Here is a 23,916-nt window from a genome sequence, read left to right as displayed (position 1 = left end):
AGGAGTTTCCATGTGTTTTTAAATGTCATCCAATACGTACCTTACATTAAGATAGGAAAAAAAAATCTCCTAATGCTTTGAGCTTTATGCTTTCTTGCAACATATCTTTTATCTAGCAAGAAGCAACCAAAAATTGTGAGCAGAGCAATTTTGCCTTTATTGTGCACATAAAAAATAAAGGAGAGGAGACTGCTACACGTCTTCAAGAAGAGAGCTGTTAAACAGGACTTGGAACAAGTATTTCAGGATTGCTTTGAACATAATGTTCTAGAACTGTTTTACTTGCAACTTTATCTTCACTAGATCTATCACTGTAACCAATGCTCAGACAGTTATAATGAAATTAATTGTCCACTAATTACTTTTTTTTTTTAAATATGGAATGCAAATTAGCTATGCTTTGATTCCTTCTTCATTTGCTTTCTCTCATCCGACCAGCTTATGGAATGAGATAAGTAGCTGATTTGCAGCAGTGATGGTTATGTAGAACATGATTTGCATCTTAGATTTCAAATGCGACCCAATGTAGTTTCCTTGAGTCAGCTTGAAGCAGCAGAGCATTCTCTGAAGGCTGGCTGTGAAGAAGTTTGCAACACAGGACTATTTGCTTAATTGTTTTAGCTAAAAGGAACAGTAAGGCTTTTCTGTTGTAGTTCAGTGATTTGATAGGAAATACAGTAGCTGCCAGTTTTGTTCTACGGAGGTCAAGTTTGTGTAGTCTTGCTGTTGCCCTTTTTGATTGCTTTGCTGTTTCACACAGTACAGTGGGTAACTGAATGCAGCCAGGAGATGAGAAATAAGAACTAAGCTGCCAGTAATCATCTCCTATGTCTGCATCTTTAAAAGGAGAAGATCATGAAATGTAAAATTTCCTGGAAAGATTTTCTTGGAGAACAGAAAAGAGATACAAATGGGAAGGGCAGATGAGAATCCAATACATGGAATTTGGGACAGTGGGACTAGGCAGAGAACTTAGACAGCTTTCATTGATTTATAAGATGCCCAACATTTTAGGAAGAAATAGTTGAGCTTTTGAGTAAGTTTGCTGGAAGACTGAAGAAGCAATAATCCAGGAATACAGACAGTGCATATTTTAGCTCTATTTGAAGTGAAGTAAGTGCCAGAGATAAGTAGAAACATAATTTGATGGTGAGGAAGCTTAAAAGGGAATTTTTTGTTCCTATTAAGGGAAGACTAAGGACCAGTACAAGAAGAAATACTTTTTCACTTCCCTACTGTGATGATAAGAATTAAAGAATGTTTGATACCCATATAAGATGACACTAGTATTGATAGAGCTGCTGGCTTTGTCTTGAGGTGTGATCCCATCTTTCTCAATTTCATTCAAAATACAATCAAATTCCAAAGAAATTCATTGACTAGAGCTAGAGTACACCTGGAATACATACTACAAAACAAACATAGCTAATGTCACTGTGACTTCGCAGCTCTGCTCAGCTTGCTGCAGTGGCTTCTGTAGGTTGAAATCCTTAACGCTTTAATATCCTGACACTGGTAGGACTGGGAGAACACTCAAGATTAACAAAGGAGGATTCTTCTTTGCCGTGTAGTCTGACATTGCTGGAAAAGTGCAGTTTTAGATCTCTTTCACAGCCCACCTTCTTTGGTGCCAGTTTTATTAGATGGCATCTGTCAGCCTCAGGTTGCAATATATTCCTGGCTCATTTATCTGTTATCCCCGATGATTTGACCTTCTCATTGTACACGCTCAACTATATGCAGCTGCCTAATTAACGAACTGCTGCCTTGGTGATGGCTGCTATAATGCTGAGTGTAATCTTAGATTTTTCAAATCAGAGGTTATAAATAATTCACTTTGCCTCCAAGTGTGCTCTTTTTCCTACCGTTGAATGAAATAGGTTTATTTTCATCTGTGTGTCTTGTTGGTGCAAGATTAATCATGTAGTTGTAAAAAGACAGTGAAGTGTCAGAGCAGATGAGTCTAAATGGTACTACATTGAAGTGATGCAAAAACTATTGCTGCAGAATGAGTCATTTGCAGTCTAACCTTCACCATGTGGTTATGCAGATAGTTATCTGATATAACGAAGATCTGCTGCTAATACAAGAGTGTGGTGTGTCGATTCCTGTTTTGTGTACTTCGTTCTTTCTGAATCCAGCCAGCCCAGGCACTGACCAGGTGTTATTGAGCCGTGTCTTAAGGCAGAATGCCATGTCTCTCCAGGGCTGAGCTCTTTGCCTTCATACCACTCTAGTATGAAATACTTGCTGCATTGTGCAAGCAGCAGTCAGGGCCTGTGGTGTGCAAGTAGCAGGGTACAAACTCTGATCCCTCATGTGAGACTGAAGCATATTGCTCCTGACTGCTGTGTTACCGAAGTCTAAATTCCCTCAACTATTAATGTACATCCAGCAGTGCAGACATGAGAAGGTTGACTAAGCTGTTTTTTTTTCTTATTGTTTTTGCTATTACTCATCAAAATGAATATGTTTTTACTTGTAGTATCTAATTACCCTAAATGTTGAAAAAGATAATTGTGCTCTTGTTAAGCCATTACTGTTGCATTAATTGCATGAGTGTAAATTCTGCTTGATTATCACAATATTAAGTGGTTAGAACATAACCCTTGTAGATTTAGTTGCTGTAATACCACTTTAGCTATACTGTTGCAATAAGGATGCAAGAAAATAATTTAATGCGTTTTCAGTCTTTCCATGTTGCAATGTGGGCTTTTCTGTCTATTCAGAAGACAGCAAGTGTTATCTTCAGCTTGGGTGGGAAAAATACCTCCATAGTATTTTCATAAAGATGCTGATCGTCACATTGGTTTTGTTACTGCTATCTCCTGCAGTTCAGCTACTAGTGTTATTGGATAAGATTGGCTCTTGGTATCCTAGAGTATTCTTATAAATAATAAATGCACACAAATACTACTTAGAAAAGATTTTTTTCATGGCTTGTGAAGTTTCAAAGTAATAAATGTTTATGCAGTGGAAGAGTAAGTTCTGTTTGAAATTCAGAGACCTGTGGCATAGGAGCTAACTCTGAAAAGGCTTGTCATGGCAACAGTGACCATGTGTCCAGGTTCGAGCTGTTCTTTATTGGGCATAAGCAACAAGTTCAGGATGAAAAAACTTCTGTGAAGATGGTGTCAACTCTGCAACTCCCAAATCCCTTGAGTTTTTCTCATATTTATCTCTGTGACTATTATCTTTTCCTTGATTTTTCTCTTCTTTGCCTTCTTCTCGACGTCTTAGAGAATCTTGGGAAACTGTGTCTTTCTTGTAAGACAGCAGTCATTCCTAATGGCAATTCCTTGCAAGTATTTATATTCTCATCGTTTTAACTGATTGTTTTCCTCTGCAGCTAAGACGTGAGAAGATTGACCTTGAAAATACATTGGAACAAGAACAAGAAGCACTAGTGAATCGTCTCTGGAAGAGGATGGACAAGCTCGAAGCAGAAAAACGGTTTGTCTTGTTCGATTTATTTGTTACTGTGGGAGATGTTTCATTTAACACTTAAGCTTCTGATTTAAGTATGTTCTTCTGTCGTGCAAGCACCATCTGATCTATCAGAACCTGAAGTTTAACACAGTTGCAGAGGTGTTCATTTACATGTTTCCACATGCACAAGTGCCCAAACTAGATGAAATGAGGCAGTATAAAATTTGACCTGAGAAAGAAGGAATTTGCTGGATTTTTTCAACAGCTGATATACCCAAGATATCTTGGTTTAGAATTAGCTTTCTGCTTGTGGCCTGAAGAAAATAATGTGTTATTTTAGTGTATTCTTTATATGAGAAGCTCTTCTTTTTTTTTTCCCTGCCTGCTTGGAGAAGGCTTCAACTTTTTCTTGGCTGTACATTTGTGTCACTGAGACTTCCCTCTATTTGTTCACTAAAATATAAGATGAGGATTTTTTATGTTCCTGGGAAAGCTAGGATTAAAAGTATGTAATGATCCTCTCTTTGCTACATTATGAGAATTTTGTTTTGGGAGGACTAAGGGAGAAGAGATTTTCTTATTCCTTAATTTCTACTACATGCTGATGTGACTCTGTGAGTCCTGACTATGGACTAGGAACCAATCAGAACTGGAGCTTTTGTAGTTTTATTTTACGTAGCCCTGCTGTGTGGAAGGAGCTCTGAAGAGCTACGTATATTCAACAGTGGTAAATCCATAGCGGATAGGCCTTTGGTTGGTTTTGTTTTTTTTTTTGTGCTTCTTAGATCTAAAACCTTTTAAGCTAGACCATTTGTGGTATAATTTATTTTGGACTGCATGCCTTCTTTCCAGGATATATGGAGTCATAGACGGTGCTTTAGTACCATGCTGTGTGGTACTTGTGAATAGCAGGCCATGCAAAAGCTGTGTTCGTGTAGTAATGTCCCTACTCTGTAGGACAGACTTGGATCTGGTCATTCAGCCTTGTTCAAATGAAGATCAGTTTTATACTTTCAGGCTGAAAAAATGTGTGTGAAGTCACACACATAGTTTCAACTATGCATTGAAACATAAATGTGATCCAAGTGCCTGTTTCCTTTTAAAAGTGGTATGCAGAAAAGGCCATGTTTCACCACAATCCTTTTCATTCTTCCTCCAAGAACATGCATGTAAAAAATCAGATTAAGTGACTTTACATGGAAATTACTCTGGGGAATAATCATATTTTGTCTATGAAACAGAGGTAACCATATGCGGTCTGTGACTTGTTTATCCCAAACCGTATACATAAATGTTTGGCAGTGACAACATCTGAGTATTCTAAGAAGTCTACCTGTCCTTGGACAAAAAACCTTAACTTTTAAAATTCTAAATTAAAGAAGTAACCATTATAACTCCTCCTAAGGTTCTCCCAGACAAATACAGTACATACCTGTGTTTGATGAATCTCAGTTACCTGTCAAAATCCTTGTGCTTACTTTCTGAGGAATTTAAAAGGTTTTCTTTTCATTAAAGCTGAAGGTAAATTTCAAGCTATGTCCTGTTCAGAATTTTGCAGGAGAAATTAGACCAGCCAGTATCTGCTCCACCGTCACCCAGAGACATATCAATGGAGATAGATTCCCCGGAAAACATGATGAGACATATCAGATTTTTAAAGAATGAAGTGGAGAGGTTAAAGAAACAACTGAGGGCTGCACAGTTACAGCGTGAGTAAACAATTTGCTGCAAATCTTGTTAAGGATATTAATATAACATTTTTATCTAAAATTGAGTGTCTTATAATTTAAGATACAAGTTGAGGAATGGGACAAGTTCAGTCTAAAACATTTTAATGGTTGCAGTATTATAACTCATTAATGTATTTATATGGCAGTTCGGTCTGTTTGTTTTTAGCATTATTAGAACAGGGAAGAATCACCGAATAGTTCTTGAATATGTTTGAGCTACAAAAAATGTTTCTATCATTGTTCTTTTCCAGAGACTTTTAGAAGTATTTCAACACACAAATACTTTCATGGAATCATAGAATGGCGTGGCTTGGAAGGGACCTCAAGGATCATAAATCTCAAACACCCCCACCACAGGCAGGGCCACCAAATTCCACATTTAATACTAGACTAGGCTGCCCAGTGCTCCATCCAGCCTGGCCTTGAACACCTCCAGGGATGGGGCATCCGCAACCTCTCTGGGCAGCTGTTCCAGCACCTTACCACTCTCATAGTAAAGAACTTCGCCCTGATATCCAACTTAAACTTTCCCTCCTTCAACTTAAAAACCATTTCCCCTTATCCTGCTATTATCAACCCTTTCAAAGAGTTGACTCTCCTCCTGTTTGTAAGCTCCCTTTAGGTACTGGAAGACTGCAGTGAGGTCACCCCTCAGCCTTCTCTTCTCCAGGCTGAACAAGCCCATCTCCCTTAGCCTATCTTTGTAGGGAAGGTGCTCCAGCCCTTTAATCTTAGTGGCTCTCCTCTTGACCCTCTCCAACTGCTCCTAGTCTTTCGTTTATTGGGGGCCCTAGACCTGGATGCAGTACTCAGATGGGGCCTCACAAGGGCAAGGGTAGAGAGGGACAATCACCTTCCTTTTCCTGTTGGCCACCCTTTTCTGATTAAGGGCTGTACTTTAATAAATACTTAAGAATTATATTGTAGGAGTCTAGATACAAGTTAAAAGTGCCTCAAAAGAATTAACAGCTAAAAAAGTGAAGTTCAGTTGTATATAAGAATTGCATTTATTGGTTACAGATATCATTAGGTAACTATAGCTTTGCTGAAGACTCATTGTTCAAGGTACTATGTGGTCAGGAAGATATGGGGAGCAGGAAGCAAGCAGTACTTCCTTCAGCAGGTGCTGGCCATGACATGCTGACTGCAGTACTTCCCCAATAGCTCGCCACAGGCTTTCCATACAGACAGAGCAGGAGGCAGAGTGCTCTTGTGCAGGGGCCTTGTACACACATTGGTGGCATTAATAATTTGTCTCAGTTAAAAGAAGATAAGGGCTGCTAATCTTTGTACTTGGCAGTTCTATGCTGTAGCCTACATTTTGTGAACCTCAGAATGAGAGCAAGGCCTTAGATTTACTGTTATTATACAAATCTGGCATAGTTAATCTCATTTCACGCATTCTTTATTATTTCCAGATAATTTCTTTTTGAAATATTGTGATTTAGAGTATGGATTTTGATGCAGTTGAAGTTGAGTTCTCATGGAAACTGAGGTATAGGTTTACAAATACTCGTTTTTGTTGTGAACAGGTTAAATAAAGCTGCAGAATGTATAGCAGTACTGATGAAAGTTGTGGATTTACTGCTTTATGGACTGCCTGCATACAGAAGGTTAAACTGAAAAGCACTTCTTTTTGGAGGAAGTTTGATACTTGCAGCTTGTGGCTGTTTTAGAACCCTTACTATTATACTTAAGTACTTAGTGAAGTCTACTTAGAAAATTGTTATTGCGTTTTCCTGAAACACTTCCAGTTTAGGAATTATTTTGGTACAATAATAGCTGCAAATAAGTGCTGCTGTTACATTTAGAAGCTGTATTTCCACAGAAAAGATGAGAGTTGTGGACAGTTGATAGTTTTCTGAAACAGGAATATTCTTTGGTCTGCAGCAAAAAGAAATGATCACAGAGTAATGGGTCACAGGAAATTCACTAGATACTTGATCAAATATTAGAAAACCTCACTGAATGCGTTACATGTACAATAAGTTCCATTTTATTGAAGTAATTTATCAGTATGCTGCAAGGCTTTCCCTGATGTAATTAAATTGCTTAAATGATCTGGTAAATGACTTTTTAAGTGGTGTTTGATAAACTCTTTTTAGAATTGCAAACTCAGGTTATCTTGATGCAGCGAGTAAATCACTCGTTGGCTTTTGATATTGTTAGATGTCCTGCTGGCCAATGTACAATGGCGTCCAATTGGAAGCATGCTATAGAATATATTTAAGATAGGAATTTAATTGAAGTTGGAGTATTTTCTGTTACAGAACTTTTGTCCTCCTTCCTTTGGAATATACCTTAAATTATTCCTTCAGTAAAATTCTTGTAGACATGCAGTAGTGCTACTTGAATGGAGCAGCTATCGCGGTACTGCTTCACGGTTTTGGTTTTGTCATTTTCTTCATGACTTTTATTTGCTTTTCAAATTTAGTTAAGTAAATACTTGAAACTTCTTTAGATTTTTACCCTTGCTTGTAAAATTGCAGTCAGACAGCACTTTGTTTTAGAAGCTTCTGTTACAAATTTGCATTAGAAGTAATGACTTACGGATGAGGTCGGGGTTTCATACGTAGCAGAGCAGCTCCCTCGTAAAGGCGTATGTTTGGTGGCCCTGCCAGGCAGGGGGGTTGGAACTACATGATCCTTGAGGTCCCTTCCAACCCGGGTCATTCTGTGATTCTGTGATCTTGATGATTCAGTCTGAACAATTTCTACACCTTCCTTCTTGAAGTACTGGGGTAAAATTCCTATCTGTGAAATGGAATTTTGAATCAAATTTTAACAGAATTTTGAATTTCAGATTCGGAGAAGATGGCACAGTATTTAGAAGAGGAGCGACATATGAGGGAAGAAAACTTGAGGCTTCAAAGAAAATTACAGAGGGAAATGGAGCGTAGGGAAGCACTCTGCAGGCAACTGTCAGAAAGCGAATCCAGCTTGGAAATGGATGATGAAAGGTGTGTATCTTATAGCTATCCAGGTATGTTGGCACTGAGCTTGTTAATCAGTAATTATATGTGTTGTGTTTTAGGCTTTTTCTTAGCACTGCAGAATGAATACTCATGGAAATAACTTACATATGGGTTTCTTATACGTATCAAATTTCAGCTTGGTGCAGCAATATCTTTAGTAGAATTATGTCAAACTTGTGTAAAAATGGACTGATTAACTGAGATGGAAATGGACTGATAACAGTGAGAATTGAGGAAATTACTTCTAAGGATTATGTAGGGTTTACCTGTCTGATTGAGCTTGATGATGATTAAATCATGTTACCTTTATTTTTCCCCTAACTTGGTAATTGTAATGAATTCTTCGAGGTAGGTACAATATTCTTACTTGTGGCAAACTTTTCTTTTGCAGAAAATAGGGTATGTTCTGTCAAATCTAAGGGAGAAATATATAAAGCTTTAGACAGAGGAAACATTTCCAGAGCTGATGGGTTGTTCTTGAAGTCCAAGACGTAATACACTGGAGGGTTTTTTGTTTGGTTTTTTTTTTCACTCTACTGTGAAATGCATTGTCCTTACAGTTAATCTAGATTTATTTATCGTGGTTTTACATATTGCCTTTTAGTGTTTTTTTTACATGGTAGTGCTATGACAGTGCTGTATTTCGAAGGAGGTGTTTATCTTCTCAAACGCTCATTATTTTGTTCCAGTTTTACATTATTTTGGGCTTTAAAAGTCTTACAAAACAAAACATAATAAACCCACCCTCACCTTGTGTTCTCCAGAGATTGAGATGATGCTTCTTATGTCATCAGTATATTTGTTGTGAAACATAATCTGCCAAAAAGAGAGTGCTTCAAGGAGTGCCCTTAAAATTCAAGGCAATGTTTTCATTTTAATGTAATACTAGGCAACTGATGTTTAGTGCAGTAGAATCTAATATTATGATGTAGTCAATAATGTGTAAGTTTGTGTAGTTAGAAACATAGGATTCTGGTGTTCAAATCTCATTTTTAATAGCCTGACCTTTTCCACCAATACTTATGTTACAATAGAAATAGTCAGAATTTCTATTTATATGAATTATCAATATTTATTGAAAAACGTGGCGTATCCTGACCTTTTTTCCTGCCTTTTCCAGATAGTGGTAGTAGAAAAAACATGGAAAATAATTAAATAAGAGATTTCATTGTCATGTTGGGTTTTTTCTTTTTGCCACTGCAAAAACATAAGAGAATCACTCCAAAACAGGTGTTTGCATTGTAAGTAATGCGAAGTACTTAGACAGGTGTTAGTGTGGTTAGTCTTAGAAGAGAACTGCATAGAGAAAAAGTGTAGAACAAAATGCAATAATGACTTAAAATTGTAAATTTCTCAGCTTACTTAGTTGTCCTAAAAATGATGATGCTGACAGATCAGTTATCCAGATTTTTCAGTTGCGCTGCTAATAAACGATACCCATGTGTTGGTTTTTTTTTGTTTCTGTTGTTTTTTTTTTTGTGGATGGGGTAGATGAAGATGCTTTACTGGATTAAAAATACATAGTTCTCCCCAAATTTTCTCAACTTGACAACAGTAGCTTTATCTTTTCCCTATTACTGAAGAAAATATGGTGGAGATTTCTAAACCCAAGCAGCAAACAAACAATATGTGGTTATTCCATTTGATATTGTCTAGGTGACTAGGAAGACTCAAAGAAATAAATTGGATTTATCTAGAATAAGACTGAATCGCAAAGACCACTGCCTTGCTGTAATACGTACACTGTCTGCATTACAAGTTATCGCATGTTATAGAAGTAAACCTAATCAGTTCAGTTTTGCCAGTACTGCCGTTAGCATCTCTCTGGGAAACTGGTATTTAAGTAAAGCCCTAATTTGCCAGCAGTTGTCCCTAACAGCAGCTGCCATTTTTACTTTATCTATGCAAGTTCAAACCAACTTCAGCTTTGCTACAATGAACCGCCTCTGTTAGGTGCTGTGGTTTGGTGACTCTGAATATTTTGATTAAAAATTAATTAAATGCAGTGTCAAAGCATTTATCAGTTTCATTAAGAACTGGCATACAGAGCTCAAAGCAGTTCCATTGGCTGGGAATATTTTATAATATTTTTGTTTGTTGTTATCTTTGATCTGAAAGTAAGTGTAGTGACTTAAGAATTTCTGAGCAGCACAGTGATAGATGGAAAAGGGTATTTAGGTGGCTAATTTTGCCTGCTGCTTTGTGGACTCCAGTAAAGAAACACAGGTAGATGTGCTCTTAGTCTGAGGGCATTGATTTGCAGCCTTATGTACAGGAGGAAATAAGCAGAGAAACCTCTGATCTGCACAGTGACTGAAAAATCTATGGGGAAGAAGCATAAGCAAGTAAACCTAAAAGCTAACATGATAATACTATGGAAAAAATACATAAAATTGCTTCTGAGATAGAAACAGTGAGTGGAACTAGGAGCAAGTGTTATGATTCTTATCCTGTTATATTGAGTAGGACTGGCACTTCATGGTTGTGAAGAAACTTCCCTTTATTCAATGGAGAAAGTACAAATAAAATGGCCACTAAAATAGCTACAGGTGGAATAAAATGTCACCTGTTTATTTTATCAAAATAAAGTGGGGGGGGGCATCTTGCTACACAACCTACAAGTATCTAGCAAAAACTTGTAATAAAACTTGTAAGAGAAATAGCTTTCTTTTCCTATGTAAAAAGACACGATGAGAGCAGACAGCTTAATGTTGAGACTAGATGGATTTAAAGAGGAACCAGGACTATGAGACTGACCAGCTCTTGTAACCAACTGTTGATGCTTGAACAGCTTTTCTCCCTTTTTTCTTGTGATTAAAAATTAATGCTTGAATATCTTTCTGGCAGTAGATTCATTCGTGTGAGACAAGGTATTGAGTTCAATGTAAAAATTCTAAAATGTAAGTGTAAAATGCAAGACTGTAGCATAGGTCGAATGGAATGATGTGATATAAACTCAAATTGAATTATGTGTTATAAACTCCTGACCTCAATACATATTATTCCAGTTGCGCAGGACTTGTACAGTTTAACTGCAAATGGCTGTAAGTCCACCTGATTCCATGAATAGTTAAGCCAGTATTTGAATGTTCAGCAATTAAGTGTTCTGTCATGGCTTCCTAAAGGTGACTGGTGGTCCATCTCACGTGACTCATACGGGAATTGAAAATGCACAGTGAAACATTTAAAGCATGGCACAATTTAAAAGGTTTAATCTAATTATTCTTTGCCTTTTTTTGTTAGATATTTTAATGAGATGTCTGCACAAGGATTAAGACCTCGCACTGTGTCCAGTCCTATCCCTTATACACCCTCACCAAGTTCTAGCAGACCTATATCACCTGGTAAATATTTTACCCAGTTTCTAAGATTTTTATATGCATCACATAGTAATGTGCCCTAGGTCATTAGCCTTTCAAAGCTAGTCTGCGGGAAAAGTGCATTGTAAATGTAATGATAGATTTGCCTTAGATTTCTTCTACTGCAGCACGTGTTTTGAATGGTTCTGTTTTATGCTGTGATCAAATCGTTAGAGATCAGTTAAGTAGCTATCATTTAAATTCCTCCCTGCCTCCTCTGCCTTCCCCATAGCTGCATTACTTTCGTTCCATTAGATATCCTGATTCTACTGACAGACTAGAATTGAGACTATTGTGCTTTGAATCAAAACTTCTTGTACAAGTCTAATCTTGACGTGCTGGAAATAAGCTCATTTTCATTTCTCTTCAGTAGGGAAATGGGTTTGGCACTGCTGCCAAAGCAGAGATTTATGTTTTAAAACAATAACAATAAAATTAAGAATTTGCATCCATACTACCTTTTGTATTAAAGGCAAACTAACCTTTTCTGACTATAATAGATGTATTATATAGTCTTTGGAATTTCAGAAGAACCTGAATGGATTACATCTGACCTTAGATGATTGAATTTTTAATTACCGAGTATATTTGTAAATCAGAGGAAGCGTATTTGTGTTGACTCATAAAATTCAGTAAAAATGCCACTGAGTATTTGTTGTTAATTGTTGGCCATGGATGTTAGGTGGTGATCATCAACTCACTTGTATTTAATAAAGTGAATCCTGTATGCTCCTCTTTACGAAGTTCACCTTTAGAACCTGCCAGGTGGTGTCCTACAGTAAGAGCAAAGGTGATGTGCCTAGTATTGATATGTTCTACAAAGTGGGATTTAGACATTTGATTACATAGGTCTGCTAGAACGTAAATAGTGTGTTTAAACTCTTTACTTTTCAAGATTGACTTCAGTTTTTCAGAATGACTCAAAAGAGTTTTCATGCTTATGTGGGTAAAAGAGCAAGCGTGTATTTCACTGTCACTGGCTTATGACTGTGATAGTTTAGGTTTTATTTATGTGATGAGCCAGATGACTTGGCTTTTAATGTTTTACTAGATATACTACCACAGAGATGATATATACCTTCTTATCCTTTGCCTTTAACTGTGTGGTGCATACAGAGATACAGTCATACTAAAAACTGTTCTAGAGCAACTGCTTTGGGCGTGTATCTATGCAGGCTTCATAATAACCTGGTACTCATTTGCACATTGTATCTGCAGTCCACGCAGTGTTACAATAAAAATAAGAAGTGAAAATAAGAAGTGAAAATTCTCTGGCAATTTACTCAGAGCTTACATGCTAGATTTCCTAGAAATGCATGCAGTTCAGATGCTGATGTTTCAGAGCAGGAGTGCTCCTTTGGTTCGTTGTTTCTGCACTGGGACTGTGGCAGGTTCCTTGCTTGCTGTGGGGCTGTTGGATCAACTTGCCTCTGCTCATGGGAGGCAGAGTCCTGCATTCTTGTGGGAATTATTCCTACAGGCAGGGGATGCTTCAATGCAGTCTGAAATGGAGCTAACAATAGCGTGGTTGAAATGATCGTTTCCAACAGAGTTGACAGGGTTTTTTTAGTGGTTGTACAGAAGATATTCCAGCCAAGCACTTCTGCACAGGCAGCTATATTGCTCTCCTTCACATCTGATAAATTAATGTTCACAGATGGAAAGTTTCAGGCTTCAGAAAAACAAAACCAGCAATTTGCTAGAGGACTAATGAGATCAGTAGGGAATTTCACACAGTTGTCTGGTATGTATGAAAGTAGTAATTCATGAAAACAATTTGTTTTTGAGAGTAAAGCAGTAAGACTGCGGAAAGCACCAGCACAGAAAATATGATAAGTATTTTGTATCAAGTGATTATATGAACTGGCACGTTAATTTTTTTGAAGAAATGAGTTGCTTGAATTTTTAGAAACATAATTTGAAACCAGTTAAAAATGGTATGGATGTATGTGGTAGTGAGTTGGGTTTAATGGGTCAGATTCTGGCTCCTGATTCTTGAAGCCTTTTGTGGTTGTGTGGCTTGAGACGCTGCTTCTGTAATTACTGATTAGTCTTTGGTGTAGTTACAATCTTTTATGCTTTCCTTCTGCAGCCAGTCTAGATGTTTTAGGCTGCAGAGCTGTGGATGAGCTACCTTGCATGTACATGCATTACTGTTAGCACTGCTTTGACTGCCGTGGAGATTTGCATTTCTAAAGCTTTTGAAGCTGATTTATCCCAGAGGAGTCCAAAATTGTAAGATTGTGAAGACAACTTGATGTGTTAGTTATAAAACATGTGCTGTGCAGACAATTAGATTATTTAGTCAAAAATGAGACTGATTTGTTACCTCTGTTGTTTAGCTACTCTGAAGAGATGGGTTTGCTCACAGTTTGCACCAAATGTACGTTGATAATGAAGCAGAATCAGAATAGAAAGAAGCAAGAGTAGCATCATATGTTTTCTTGTATAGCTTTATTAGTGATTTGAAGCCTTTTTGTTGTTTGTTTTTGTTTTTCTGTAATGTTGTCTCGTCTAGAACAGGCACAAAAGCAGATGTATGCCGTTAAGGACAAAGCCTTAGTGAAGAGAGTCTATATTGTATCTTTATTTACACTTGAACGTGTTGATGTAGCATGAAAACTGCTAAATCTAGTGAGGAGTTCTGAAGCATTTTCTGTTTTCTCATACTAAGCAGCTGAGAAAAGAGATGTCTGATATGTTTTCCAGCAGGTTGAGAGTGAGCTAATAGTTTTTGAAAGTTTGCTGTTTTGAGAAACATTCAGAATGGTCAGAACACTTCCAAGTCTGAATTTCATGCAATTAGCTGCTACTGTTTCTCCTCACCTTGGTTCTCTATACAAGTACTCAGCATCTGTAAAAACTGGGATTTACAGAGAGGAAGTGTTGAGATGGGAGAATTAGATATTTGCACTTCTGAATGTTATGGTCTCTTTAACATAGATAAAACACATTGTAATTTTAGCTGTTAGTTCTTAGTGTGGATTATCATCCCATAGTATTTTAACTTCACAGCTCCAAAGAATTTTGGGATTCTGTCTATAAACACCAAGGCTAAAAAATTGGCAAACTAGGCTGCCATTGGTTTGGATGCAGAGCTGCTCTGCCTTGAAGGAGGCACCTCCATCTAGTTTCTTTCAAGTAGAAACTCTTAGTGTCCCAGTGCTAGACAGCTTTTCCAGACACAAAGTGTCTACTTCTTCAGACTGCATTTTGTCTAGGGATTGATTTGTTCCAAGGAGAGATGGAAAGTTGCATGGAATGCCTGTGAACTTAATGTAAGTTTCCTTACAAGGAAACTTTGTTTATGTTAAGTGAAAACGTGTGTTTAATGCTGTGTGATGTGTGTTTTCAAACACCTGGTAGTTGACTACAGGAAAAGTATGAAATAAATCTTGGATCACTCTTTTCAGTGCAATGAATTTTTAGGTGTGTTAATTTGGCACCAGTTACTATTTATTTAACCCATATTTGTTTAAAAATAATCAAAAAGCACCCCCATGACCCTTTTGTTTTAAAATAAACAAGAATGTTGATGTTACTTTTTTAAACAATTTTTAGGTCTGTCATATGCAAGTCACACAGTTGGTTTCACACCACCAACTTCACTGACTAGAGCTGGAATGTCTTACTACAATTCCCCAGGCCTTCACGTGCAACATATGGGTCCATCCCATGGTATTACAGTAAGTATTTTTAAAAAGCAAATAGCTGTTGCCAATGTCAGTTTAATTTTTTATAGGTTATGATTGTTTGTCCTTAAGCTTTGTGCAAAACAGTTTTGTATATGTTTGTTTTTGTCTCCTTATTCCAAGATATCTATTGCTGCTTTCTTCAACCCTGATTTTCCTCTTCACCCCTCAGAAACTGATTCTTTTTGAAGAACCTTATTTTCCGCAAAAGAATAGGATGTATTATCATCTTAAGGACAGTAATAGGTATCATCTTATGGATCAGCAGGCAGGATGTGAGAAGTGATGTTCTAAGCTACTGAGCCTATCACAGGAAGTAAAAACATTGCTTTCATTTTTCTCCTAGTCTCCACCATCTGACGGATGAGTCATCTGAGGTTGCTTCAAGCTCAGGTTTTCTCCAGGATGGCACACAATGCTACCACCATGTCACTGTAACAGGCAGTTAACTCTTATTTTCTATTCTCATTGGCAAAGAAGAAAGTTAATATATTAAACATTTGCTAGGACAATTTCTCAGTATCTTTCAACTGGATTTATTTCCTTTTTAACACTGTTATTTGATGCATTTCTACCTAATTGAGTTTCTTCTCAGTATTTGTGGAGGTTTAATGAGCAAACAGAGCCTCAGTATTAACCATTTGGAAAGATAGCTTGTAGTTGATGTGTCGAGACCATTTTTATTTTTCTCAGCAGATATAGCCGTACGTAAATACTATCCTGTAAGGTGTTTGCTCATACTTGTCGTTCTCAGTTTTGAAAGCTTGTTTCGATAAGGTATTCAGTAAAATGTTAAAATATATCTGTTTTTAAATTTCCTTAGGTAAACATGCTAAAGTCATTGTTAATTCCAGTGAGCAAATGGAAGCGGGAGCTATATACTAGTACTTAGAACAGGAGGCCGGAGTACTGCAGGAGGGTAGAATCCTAGTCCAGGTCCAGCCCCTCCCCCCCCCCCCCCTCCGCTGTAAGTAACCCCAGGTTAGCCACAGGAAAATCTTCTGGAAGACCTAGAACTTAGTTTTATCAGCAAGTTTTTGAAGGAACTTGTTCTCTTTGGTCTCTGTGAAATGCTAATTCTTCTTTTTCATATAGTATAAATTAATTGGGGTCTCACTGAGTTACTACGACAAGGACAACTGCTAGGACAAAATACTGTTTTGAAGAAGCTTTGTTAAGTGGCTCTTGGCTTTGCATTGATGCTTAAGCTGGATCCCTTCATGTTATTAGATGTATGAAAAGGCAATAAACGATTCTAAAATGTTTCAGAAACGTCAGTCAGTTGTTGAGAATCCCTTGACTTTTTCCATAGAATGTGCAACTAATGTATTGTTCATAGTTGTGCAGACAAATAGATACAATATACATTTTTTGAGCAAACTATTTGCCTCCCGATTCTTCATTTTCAACCTCCATTACGAAATAAATGGACTTTATATGTAAAACTTGTAGTGTAGCATTGTAACCATTCTTCTCCGCAGATCTGATTGACTTTGGTTGGTTATTAATTGTGGGTGGGTGGTTTGTCATACCATGAAGTTCTCTATTGGTAAGTAATGACCATTTCAGTTTCAAAACTGCAGAAGTTAGTTCTGCAGTGTAACGTACAGTTGTCATGTTGCTAACGCTTAAGATTATTCTCTCCTCACTGGCTTGTAAATATAAACTGGATTTTAAGTCTTTGTGTTTAAATGTGGAGGTTATGGCAGATCTGTGGTTTGTGTTGTGGGGAGCTTCCTAATGACTGCTTTGTTCCACAGCTCAAGGGATTGCAATCTTTGTTGTATGGTATTTGTTCTCAGAATAAAAACCTGAGTTATGCTTCAGTCTTGCTCCAGTATGCAGGTTAACAGTCGTTTTTGAATGCTAAAGATTCCAGGCAAACGCTTTGGCATTCAGGACATTCCCACACTCAGTCACATTCTGCATATTTGGACTTGATATACCAGCAGTGTAAATTTAAGAGTTCATCGGTGCCTGCTGTTGGGCTGGCACAACTGAGAGGTACCATCTTTTCAGCGTCTCTCCAAGTCTCTTTTATAGGTTGGAGATCAGAGGTAAACATATGTTCAGGACGTAATGTCTTATTTTCATTTCCTGCAAGCTGACTGGAAGGAATGCATGTTTTGTTTGATTTCAGAAATGCTTCCACTTTCCTTTGCTTCTCTGTTTTAGAGAAACAATGTATTTTACGTAGAAATTGTACCGTGATTCTTGCAGTGTTTGAAAGTGATTCTCCCCATATAATTGTGTTCTTTTTTTTTCCTTTGCCAAGCTCAATACACTGATTAGAGGACTTGCACCTAAAGTTGTTCAGGACTGCGTTAAACATAATTTCAATATTTGTTCTGCAGAGGCCTTCACCACGAAGAAGTAACAGCCCTGACAAATTTAAACGTCCCACTCCTCCTCCTTCTCCAAACACGCAGACCCCTGTGCAGCCACCTCCGCCACCACCTCCTCCACCTGTGCAACCTACGGTCCAATCCGCAGCATCGCAGTCAGCCACTTTTCAACATTCAGTGCATCCCTCCTCTCAGCCTTAGTGCATGTGCTCAGCAGTCTGTATGTCAGAATTGGACTCATAACATGGAGCAGTTTACTAAAGCCAAAGGCTTACTTGGCATATTTGGATTTGACTTATTTGCACTGAGGTTATATAGGCTTCACTGTTAATTGTGTTGTAAACGTTTGTATAAAAATGCAGCCAGTGTTGTGGGTCTACAACACTAACTTAACAAGAAATTTCCATCAGTGTTTACTTGAACTACATGTATGTCCATTCTCTGGCTGGAACATTTGCAACTCTGTTTGGTAATACGGCATTATGTCGTTTTGCTTGGCTCCAAAGCTTCATTTTCCTGGCTTCTAGGTTTGTAAAATTAAAGGGATACCTTTCTATATTTTTTCATGACAATTTGCATAAAGTTAAAGGCATGATGGGCTATCTGATCAATTCTGAAATACTGCAGTGTTTACCAAGCTTGTGGAAAGTTAGCACTACGTTTCAGTCATTTGAAATAACAGCTTCTAGCGCAGAAGTGAGTCAGTCACCCTAATCAGTGCCCAAGACACATTCTCTATTGTATGACATAGCAAATAAGCTGAATTCAGAACACAGGACGCATCCATTCTTCTCCTGTTTAAGAACACCTCAAACGTATGGTGCAGTCTGGATTTTAAGGAGAGGGAGCTGACTTGCTGGAGTATATGGAATGTACAATTTGTGGACCTTAAGATTTGATTATTTCACTTGACGTTTACATTAACCTGTAAGCTGTCCATACGGTGTGATCTGTCACAGTTAACTTAGAGCTCTAAGTGTGGTCCTGCCCACAGGTTACTGATAGCTGATTGAAGTGTGCTCTTTGATTTTTTTGCTGCAGAAGGCAACATGATTGTAGAAAACGGCTAATTATTTTTTCCTTGTTAAAATATATTAATTGTGATTTCCCTAAAACAAAGATTGAACAAGTATTTGAAATGTTCAAGTCTGTTAGATAATAAGATATACGATGAGCATATAGGAATATATTGGCATAGCAGCCAAAAATGTTGTATTACTTGGTAGAAACAGAGTACAAGAAAGTAGCACAACGTGGCACTAATGAATGCTTATTTAGCAGCCTAAGCCGGTACAATGTATAAAGAAATGTGTTCCAAATACATTCTTTGCATTCATCTAGCACAAATAAATTGTTTGGTTTCACTTTGCAGTGGAACAAAGTGTCACTTCTTGGTATTGACATCTTGCTCAGTTTTATTTTTCCTGAGGTTCCTGTTGAGTACTGAGGTTTATATATTATTGATGATTTCAAGTGGTTTACCTCATCTATATGGATATGTGGGCCATGGAAAATGACAAGAGAATGTTTATTTTATGAGAATATGTATCTGGCTATAATCAGAGCAGAACGTGAGTAATTTATCTTTTGTTTACAAAGATTTGTTTGACATGCCTAATGCTTTATTAAGGACACTTTTAAGAAGGAAGTACAGCATTCTGGTAGTATAGTAAGACTTGTACGTATATTTTCCGTGTTTACCACTCAACTATTCAGTAAGAATTGGAGACTGGATATCTTTATGAAATCAGTGCTCTAAATCAAAGTAGTGAGTTAAAACAATGTTGTAAAAGTTTCAGCTTAAGGCAAAACTAGAATTTCTTCACTGTATCTATGTAGTTTCGGCTCATAGAGAATATAGAGAAATGCATACCTAGCCTATTACAGTTGTTAAACTAGTGTGGGATCAAGTGCATTATCAAATTACATTAGTTATGACAGTGACTTTCTGATAAAGTGATACTCAAGATTGTGGCAGATCTGCAATTCGACCAGTGCTTCCATCTGAAAATAATTGCCCTTGGCAGGTGCTCATTTTTCCACAGAGGAAATGCAGCTGTGAGCATTGCAATTAAATGCAGCTCCTGAATCAGTGATAGGATCGCATGTGAGAAAATGACAGGCAAGTCAGAGGTGAGACTTAGGTCAAGATAGAGGTAGGATTGGTTTTGTAAGCAGAAGACAAAGAAAAAAATATATATATTCTTTTATAAGCAGGATTCCAGCTCGATCATATCACTATTAAAAATTGTGTCCTCCTTCCTGAAGTGCTTTGAGATTTTTGGCTGTATGGCTCTATGGAGTGTGAGCCCATAGTAGTACTAGTATAAACGCTGGGGGGTGGGGGAAAGCCTTTGATAATGTTGTATGAAGACCTTAAAATGGAAATTTGCCTTGAATAACATTTGATGCGTATTCCAGAACAGAATTTGTGTAACTCAAGTTCAGCTGCTGTCATGAAGTGTCTTAGTGAACTCTCCGTACTATTCCAATGGGACTGTTACCAGTTGAAAGTAAAGAACTGCCAAATGTGTACTAAATCCTGAAAATGTAACAAGCCACGAAATTGGCCTTACCTAATTAAGAACGTTGAGCAAACGTGTGCTTGCAATCAGAAGTGTTAAACTCTATCTGTAGACTTTTTGAAGAAGATAAGGAATTGTGCACAACCAACTCCTAATAAATGTAAATGGATTTTCAGTTTTCCTTGTGAATTATAGTCATGAATTATCATTCTGCAGTGCTGATTTTGTGAGGATCTCCCATAGGCTAGAGAAACTCCCTTGACAGAGAGGTCTGGCTTAGCTTCCTTATTTTATCTCAGAAGCATCCGGGTAGGTTTCTGCTGTCCTCACCATTTCTGATGCCCGTGGGTTACATGATGCATCATCGCAAGTTGTGCAAGGTCACAGAAGCAACTTTTAGCCGTGATGAACATTTTGTGAGTGTGCCTGTTTATAGCTAAAGGTTGAAAATAAATCAATAAATCTCGTGGCTGTTTCAGCAGTACTAACTTCTCTGACAACCAAACAGCTTTATTTTTTTTTATTTTTTTCTCTCAAGGGATCTGGTTTCGACACTGGAATGCAGCTGATCTCTGTAGAGCATTGAGTTGATTTTATCCAGAATTTGTTCCAGAGGAGTTCTTTGGAAGAAGAGGTGGGATTGTTTGGAGATAGTCTTCCAGCTAAAAGCCAGATAAGATTGTTTTAATTATATCTACTCCCCTAAGAGCATATTCCCAAGGCCAGAAAGGATTATTAGTTTTCCAAGAAAGTATCATTGCTTTTCTGTCTTGCGGTACCAGAGCTGAGTGGGACTCCTTGTCCCATGAAAATGGTCAGGTTCTCGAATCCATCTAAGTGGAATTTCTGTGCACTTCAACTGAATGAAAACTACAGCCTTGGAAGCAACTAAAATATTGGAGCTTCCTGGAATCTGTGCAAGATGCAATGTCAACAGGAGACAATTCAGACTCCATATATTTTGTTAAATATGGAAGCTGATCATGGAGCCTTGGCTGCTTTTGGCCATCAAAGGTCACAGTCTTTCATTCTCGATATCGGTTATTGGTTGCTAAGAAGATGCATCCAGGGACCTCTTTGGAGTATTATAGTGGTTTTGTTGGTTTTTTTTTATTATTATTTTGTTTTGTTTTTCCCCCCTAATGTTTAGTTCTACAAGCAGTATAAGTTCTAATACTGTTCCATTTTTTTCAATGTTTCCTTTGTTTTAAGTTGTGGCAGATTGTTTCTTTTTGATCCATGGGAGTCTACAGAGTATGAACTATGCAGAGTATATTTCTCCGGTTCAAGCTATCTCATAAAAAAATAAAACAGAAGGCTTGTTAGTGTAAGCTATGAAATCTTGATACATGTGTACGTTACTACAACCTCCTTAAAGGGGAAGGTACTGCCCTCTTGCAGGGAGGGAAAATGAAGCCCATATGTTCCAAATGAACTGTGTGCATAGAGACAATCTGGTTTCCTCAGTTCTCAAATGAGCTGAATTTCTCTTCCAACCTTTTTTGGATTTGGACTACATTTGTTAATTTTTATTTTTCTATATATTTTTTTAATTCTGTTTCACTGTAATAAGTACTCAGGATATCTTTCATGTTCTCTTTGGGTAAAAACCACTAGTCCCAGTGCAAATAGAGGTTAAGAGACATTGCCACTTTGTGGATTGGAGGAAGTCACTCAGTGTGCCATAATGTGGACTTTATGATTCAGGCTTAGTTCAGGTGGGATTGTATGCTCATAGTATGATTTCTCTTTTAAGCAGCTATTCCTGTGCTTGCATTAGTAATATGCCCTGAAGGAGAGGGGAAAAATACAGAGGTTTGGTGCTGCATTAACAGACAGCTGCTACAGTAGGGAGACTAGTCCACGTTCCTTTCCTGTTCAACTAGTTGGGCTCCAAAGAAAAGTACTACCTCACCTTTACGTTGGGATGATGTGGCTGCAGAGTCAGTAGAAATGTAGCTGTGCTAGGTTTTTTTCAGCATAAATAACCCAGACAGGAGTCTTTCCTCACTGCAGCTGGGCTCCAAAGGTTATAAAGCTTTTGTAGATGGGGAGTGGAGAGTTGGCCAGGTGGTTGAGGTTGAGAAAACTGTGTGTCCCTGTAGTAAGTTGCTGCTCAGAGTACTCTTTGGCTAGGCCTTGAACCACAACATTTTTCAAACAGCTGTGTTGCAGTTGTGATTTGTTTTTTATTTTATTTAAGTTCTTGGTGCTGGCATTTAATTAAAAAAAAAAGTGATTTCCCCTTTCCACGGAAATATTGGAAATAGTATTCTGCTTGCAAAGGTGAGTCCTCTCACTCTATGAATCAATACTGTATCTGTAAACAAAGGCATTGTATTCTAGTGGTAAAGCCTAAGCTGTCCAAGGCACTTTAGTTTGTGATTGCTGACTTTTGTTTTGGCAGGTGTTTCAGATGAAATCTAAGCCTCCTGTGGAGGAAGAAAAAAATCACCTGACAGATGTAGACTGTTCCTTTCCTGCAGAAATTCAGCAATTTCCTCAAATGCAAGTAAAAATGGAAGTAACGTCCTTGAGCTTTTTTGAAGCTTATATTTAATTTCAGTGCATTGGTGATTGCTCTTTATGTCTTTAGGGAATCTCTGAAGCCTCATTCTAGGTTGGATGGGTGTCTAGCTGGTTATTCCTTTGTTTTCCTGGTCCTAGGGAAGGAAGCCTGTTCGAATTTGGATCCAGGTTATGAATACAACAGTTAATAACAACAGTCAAAGCGCAGATTTGTTGAGTGTGAATCCAAGTGGTGACTTAAAAGCATTACACTGTATTGGTGTGAATCAGATCTTATAATTGAAAGAACCTCAGATACAAAAGTTTGTTGTTTTGTTTTTAACAGGTTACGTTTTATTCCTGTATTAGCTGTATTACTGCTTTGTTGTATATCTCAATGTGTTTACATATATTTGTAATTGTTACGATGTGTCTGTAATCAAGCTCATCTGTGCCTTCATGCAGACTTCCAATAAACACTTGATTTTTTTTTTGTATTTACTTGTATTGAAAGACTATGGGGTGGATGTATATTCCCTTCTATCTGTCAGCCTGTCATCATGGAGGGTGAAGAGAATGAGAACTAAGAATCAGTGAAAGAAATGTGCTTGTCTGTTTTTGCTGTCTTTGATTCTAGGTGGACTGCTTCTGGTATTTTCACTTAATTGGCTCAGTGGAGAACCTGGGGATTACCTTATTTGTATAATAAAGTTTGTACCTGAGATGCTCTTTGCTTTGGATCAGATGGATATTCAAAGTATAATCAATCATGCATGCTTGGTTCCTTCAGCTTTGCTTCCATCTTGGAAGAGTGTAGCTCTATCTCTTGCTATTATTGTGGGGAAAATTCCGAGTATCTTCCTCCTTCACAGTTAAATATGTATATGTGACTTCCACCTGCCTTCCAGTGAGATTTCAGACTTGTCTCTTTTTTATTTATCATAGCACTATGTTTTGATCCTAGTAGGCCTGCACACTTTACGGGAACTTTTTGATTAACTGGGACATGGACACCATTGTACATTCTTTGAGTCTAAGGCAGTTTACAGCAGTACAGCAACTTTTCTATTCTGATACCACGTGTGAAAGAAAGAGAAGGGGAAAAATGTCCCTTTGCACATATTAAAAGGTTTGCTTTCTGTTTGGTAGATTGGAAGTGATTACCTTCCAGTTTCTTTGTGCTGCTGAAGGTTATTGAGTCTGGTAGTCTGTTTCGATATTAATGACTTTTCTTGTTTTCAAACATTGGCAGCTAAGTAGTTCTATTTTTGACATATTCTGCCATATTCTGACGGAGATTTATCTTTAAAATCCACCATAATTTCTACTACTTTGTCTTTATTAAAGCATTGC

The 23,916-nt window shown here is 37.6% G+C and overlaps 1 protein-coding gene across 4 annotated transcripts in view; it reads left to right on the top strand.

Moving 5' to 3' along the window:
• Positions 1 to 23,060, top strand: part of CCDC6 (coiled-coil domain containing 6) — a 47,927-nt gene extending 24,867 nt beyond the window's left edge. The window contains exons 4-9 of one of the 4 annotated variants that reach the window (XM_015866249.2): positions 3,350 to 3,453; positions 4,978 to 5,138; positions 7,963 to 8,119; positions 11,378 to 11,478; positions 15,055 to 15,179; positions 17,540 to 23,060. In XM_015866249.2, coding sequence (XP_015721735.2) covers positions 3,350 to 3,453; positions 4,978 to 5,138; positions 7,963 to 8,119; positions 11,378 to 11,478; positions 15,055 to 15,179; positions 17,540 to 17,731 — 840 coding nt within the window. In that variant the 3' untranslated portion in view covers positions 17,732 to 23,060. Of the gene's footprint in view, positions 1 to 3,349; positions 3,454 to 4,977; positions 5,139 to 7,962; positions 8,120 to 11,377; positions 11,479 to 15,054; positions 15,180 to 15,531 lie in introns of all 4 variants that reach the window. The other 3 variants (XM_015866250.3, XR_014948495.1, XR_014948496.1) reach the window with 3 other exon arrangements.
• The last annotated feature ends 856 nt before the right edge of the window (positions 23,061 to 23,916 follow it).

This window comes from Coturnix japonica, chromosome 8 (genome assembly GCF_054131305.1).
Source record: "Coturnix japonica strain WE chromosome 8, WE-NBRP24, whole genome shotgun sequence".
Classification (NCBI taxonomy): domain Eukaryota; kingdom Metazoa; phylum Chordata; class Aves; order Galliformes; family Phasianidae; genus Coturnix; species Coturnix japonica.
Note: the sequence above shows the minus strand (reverse complement) of the source record. Positions and strands in the feature narration are given on the sequence as shown.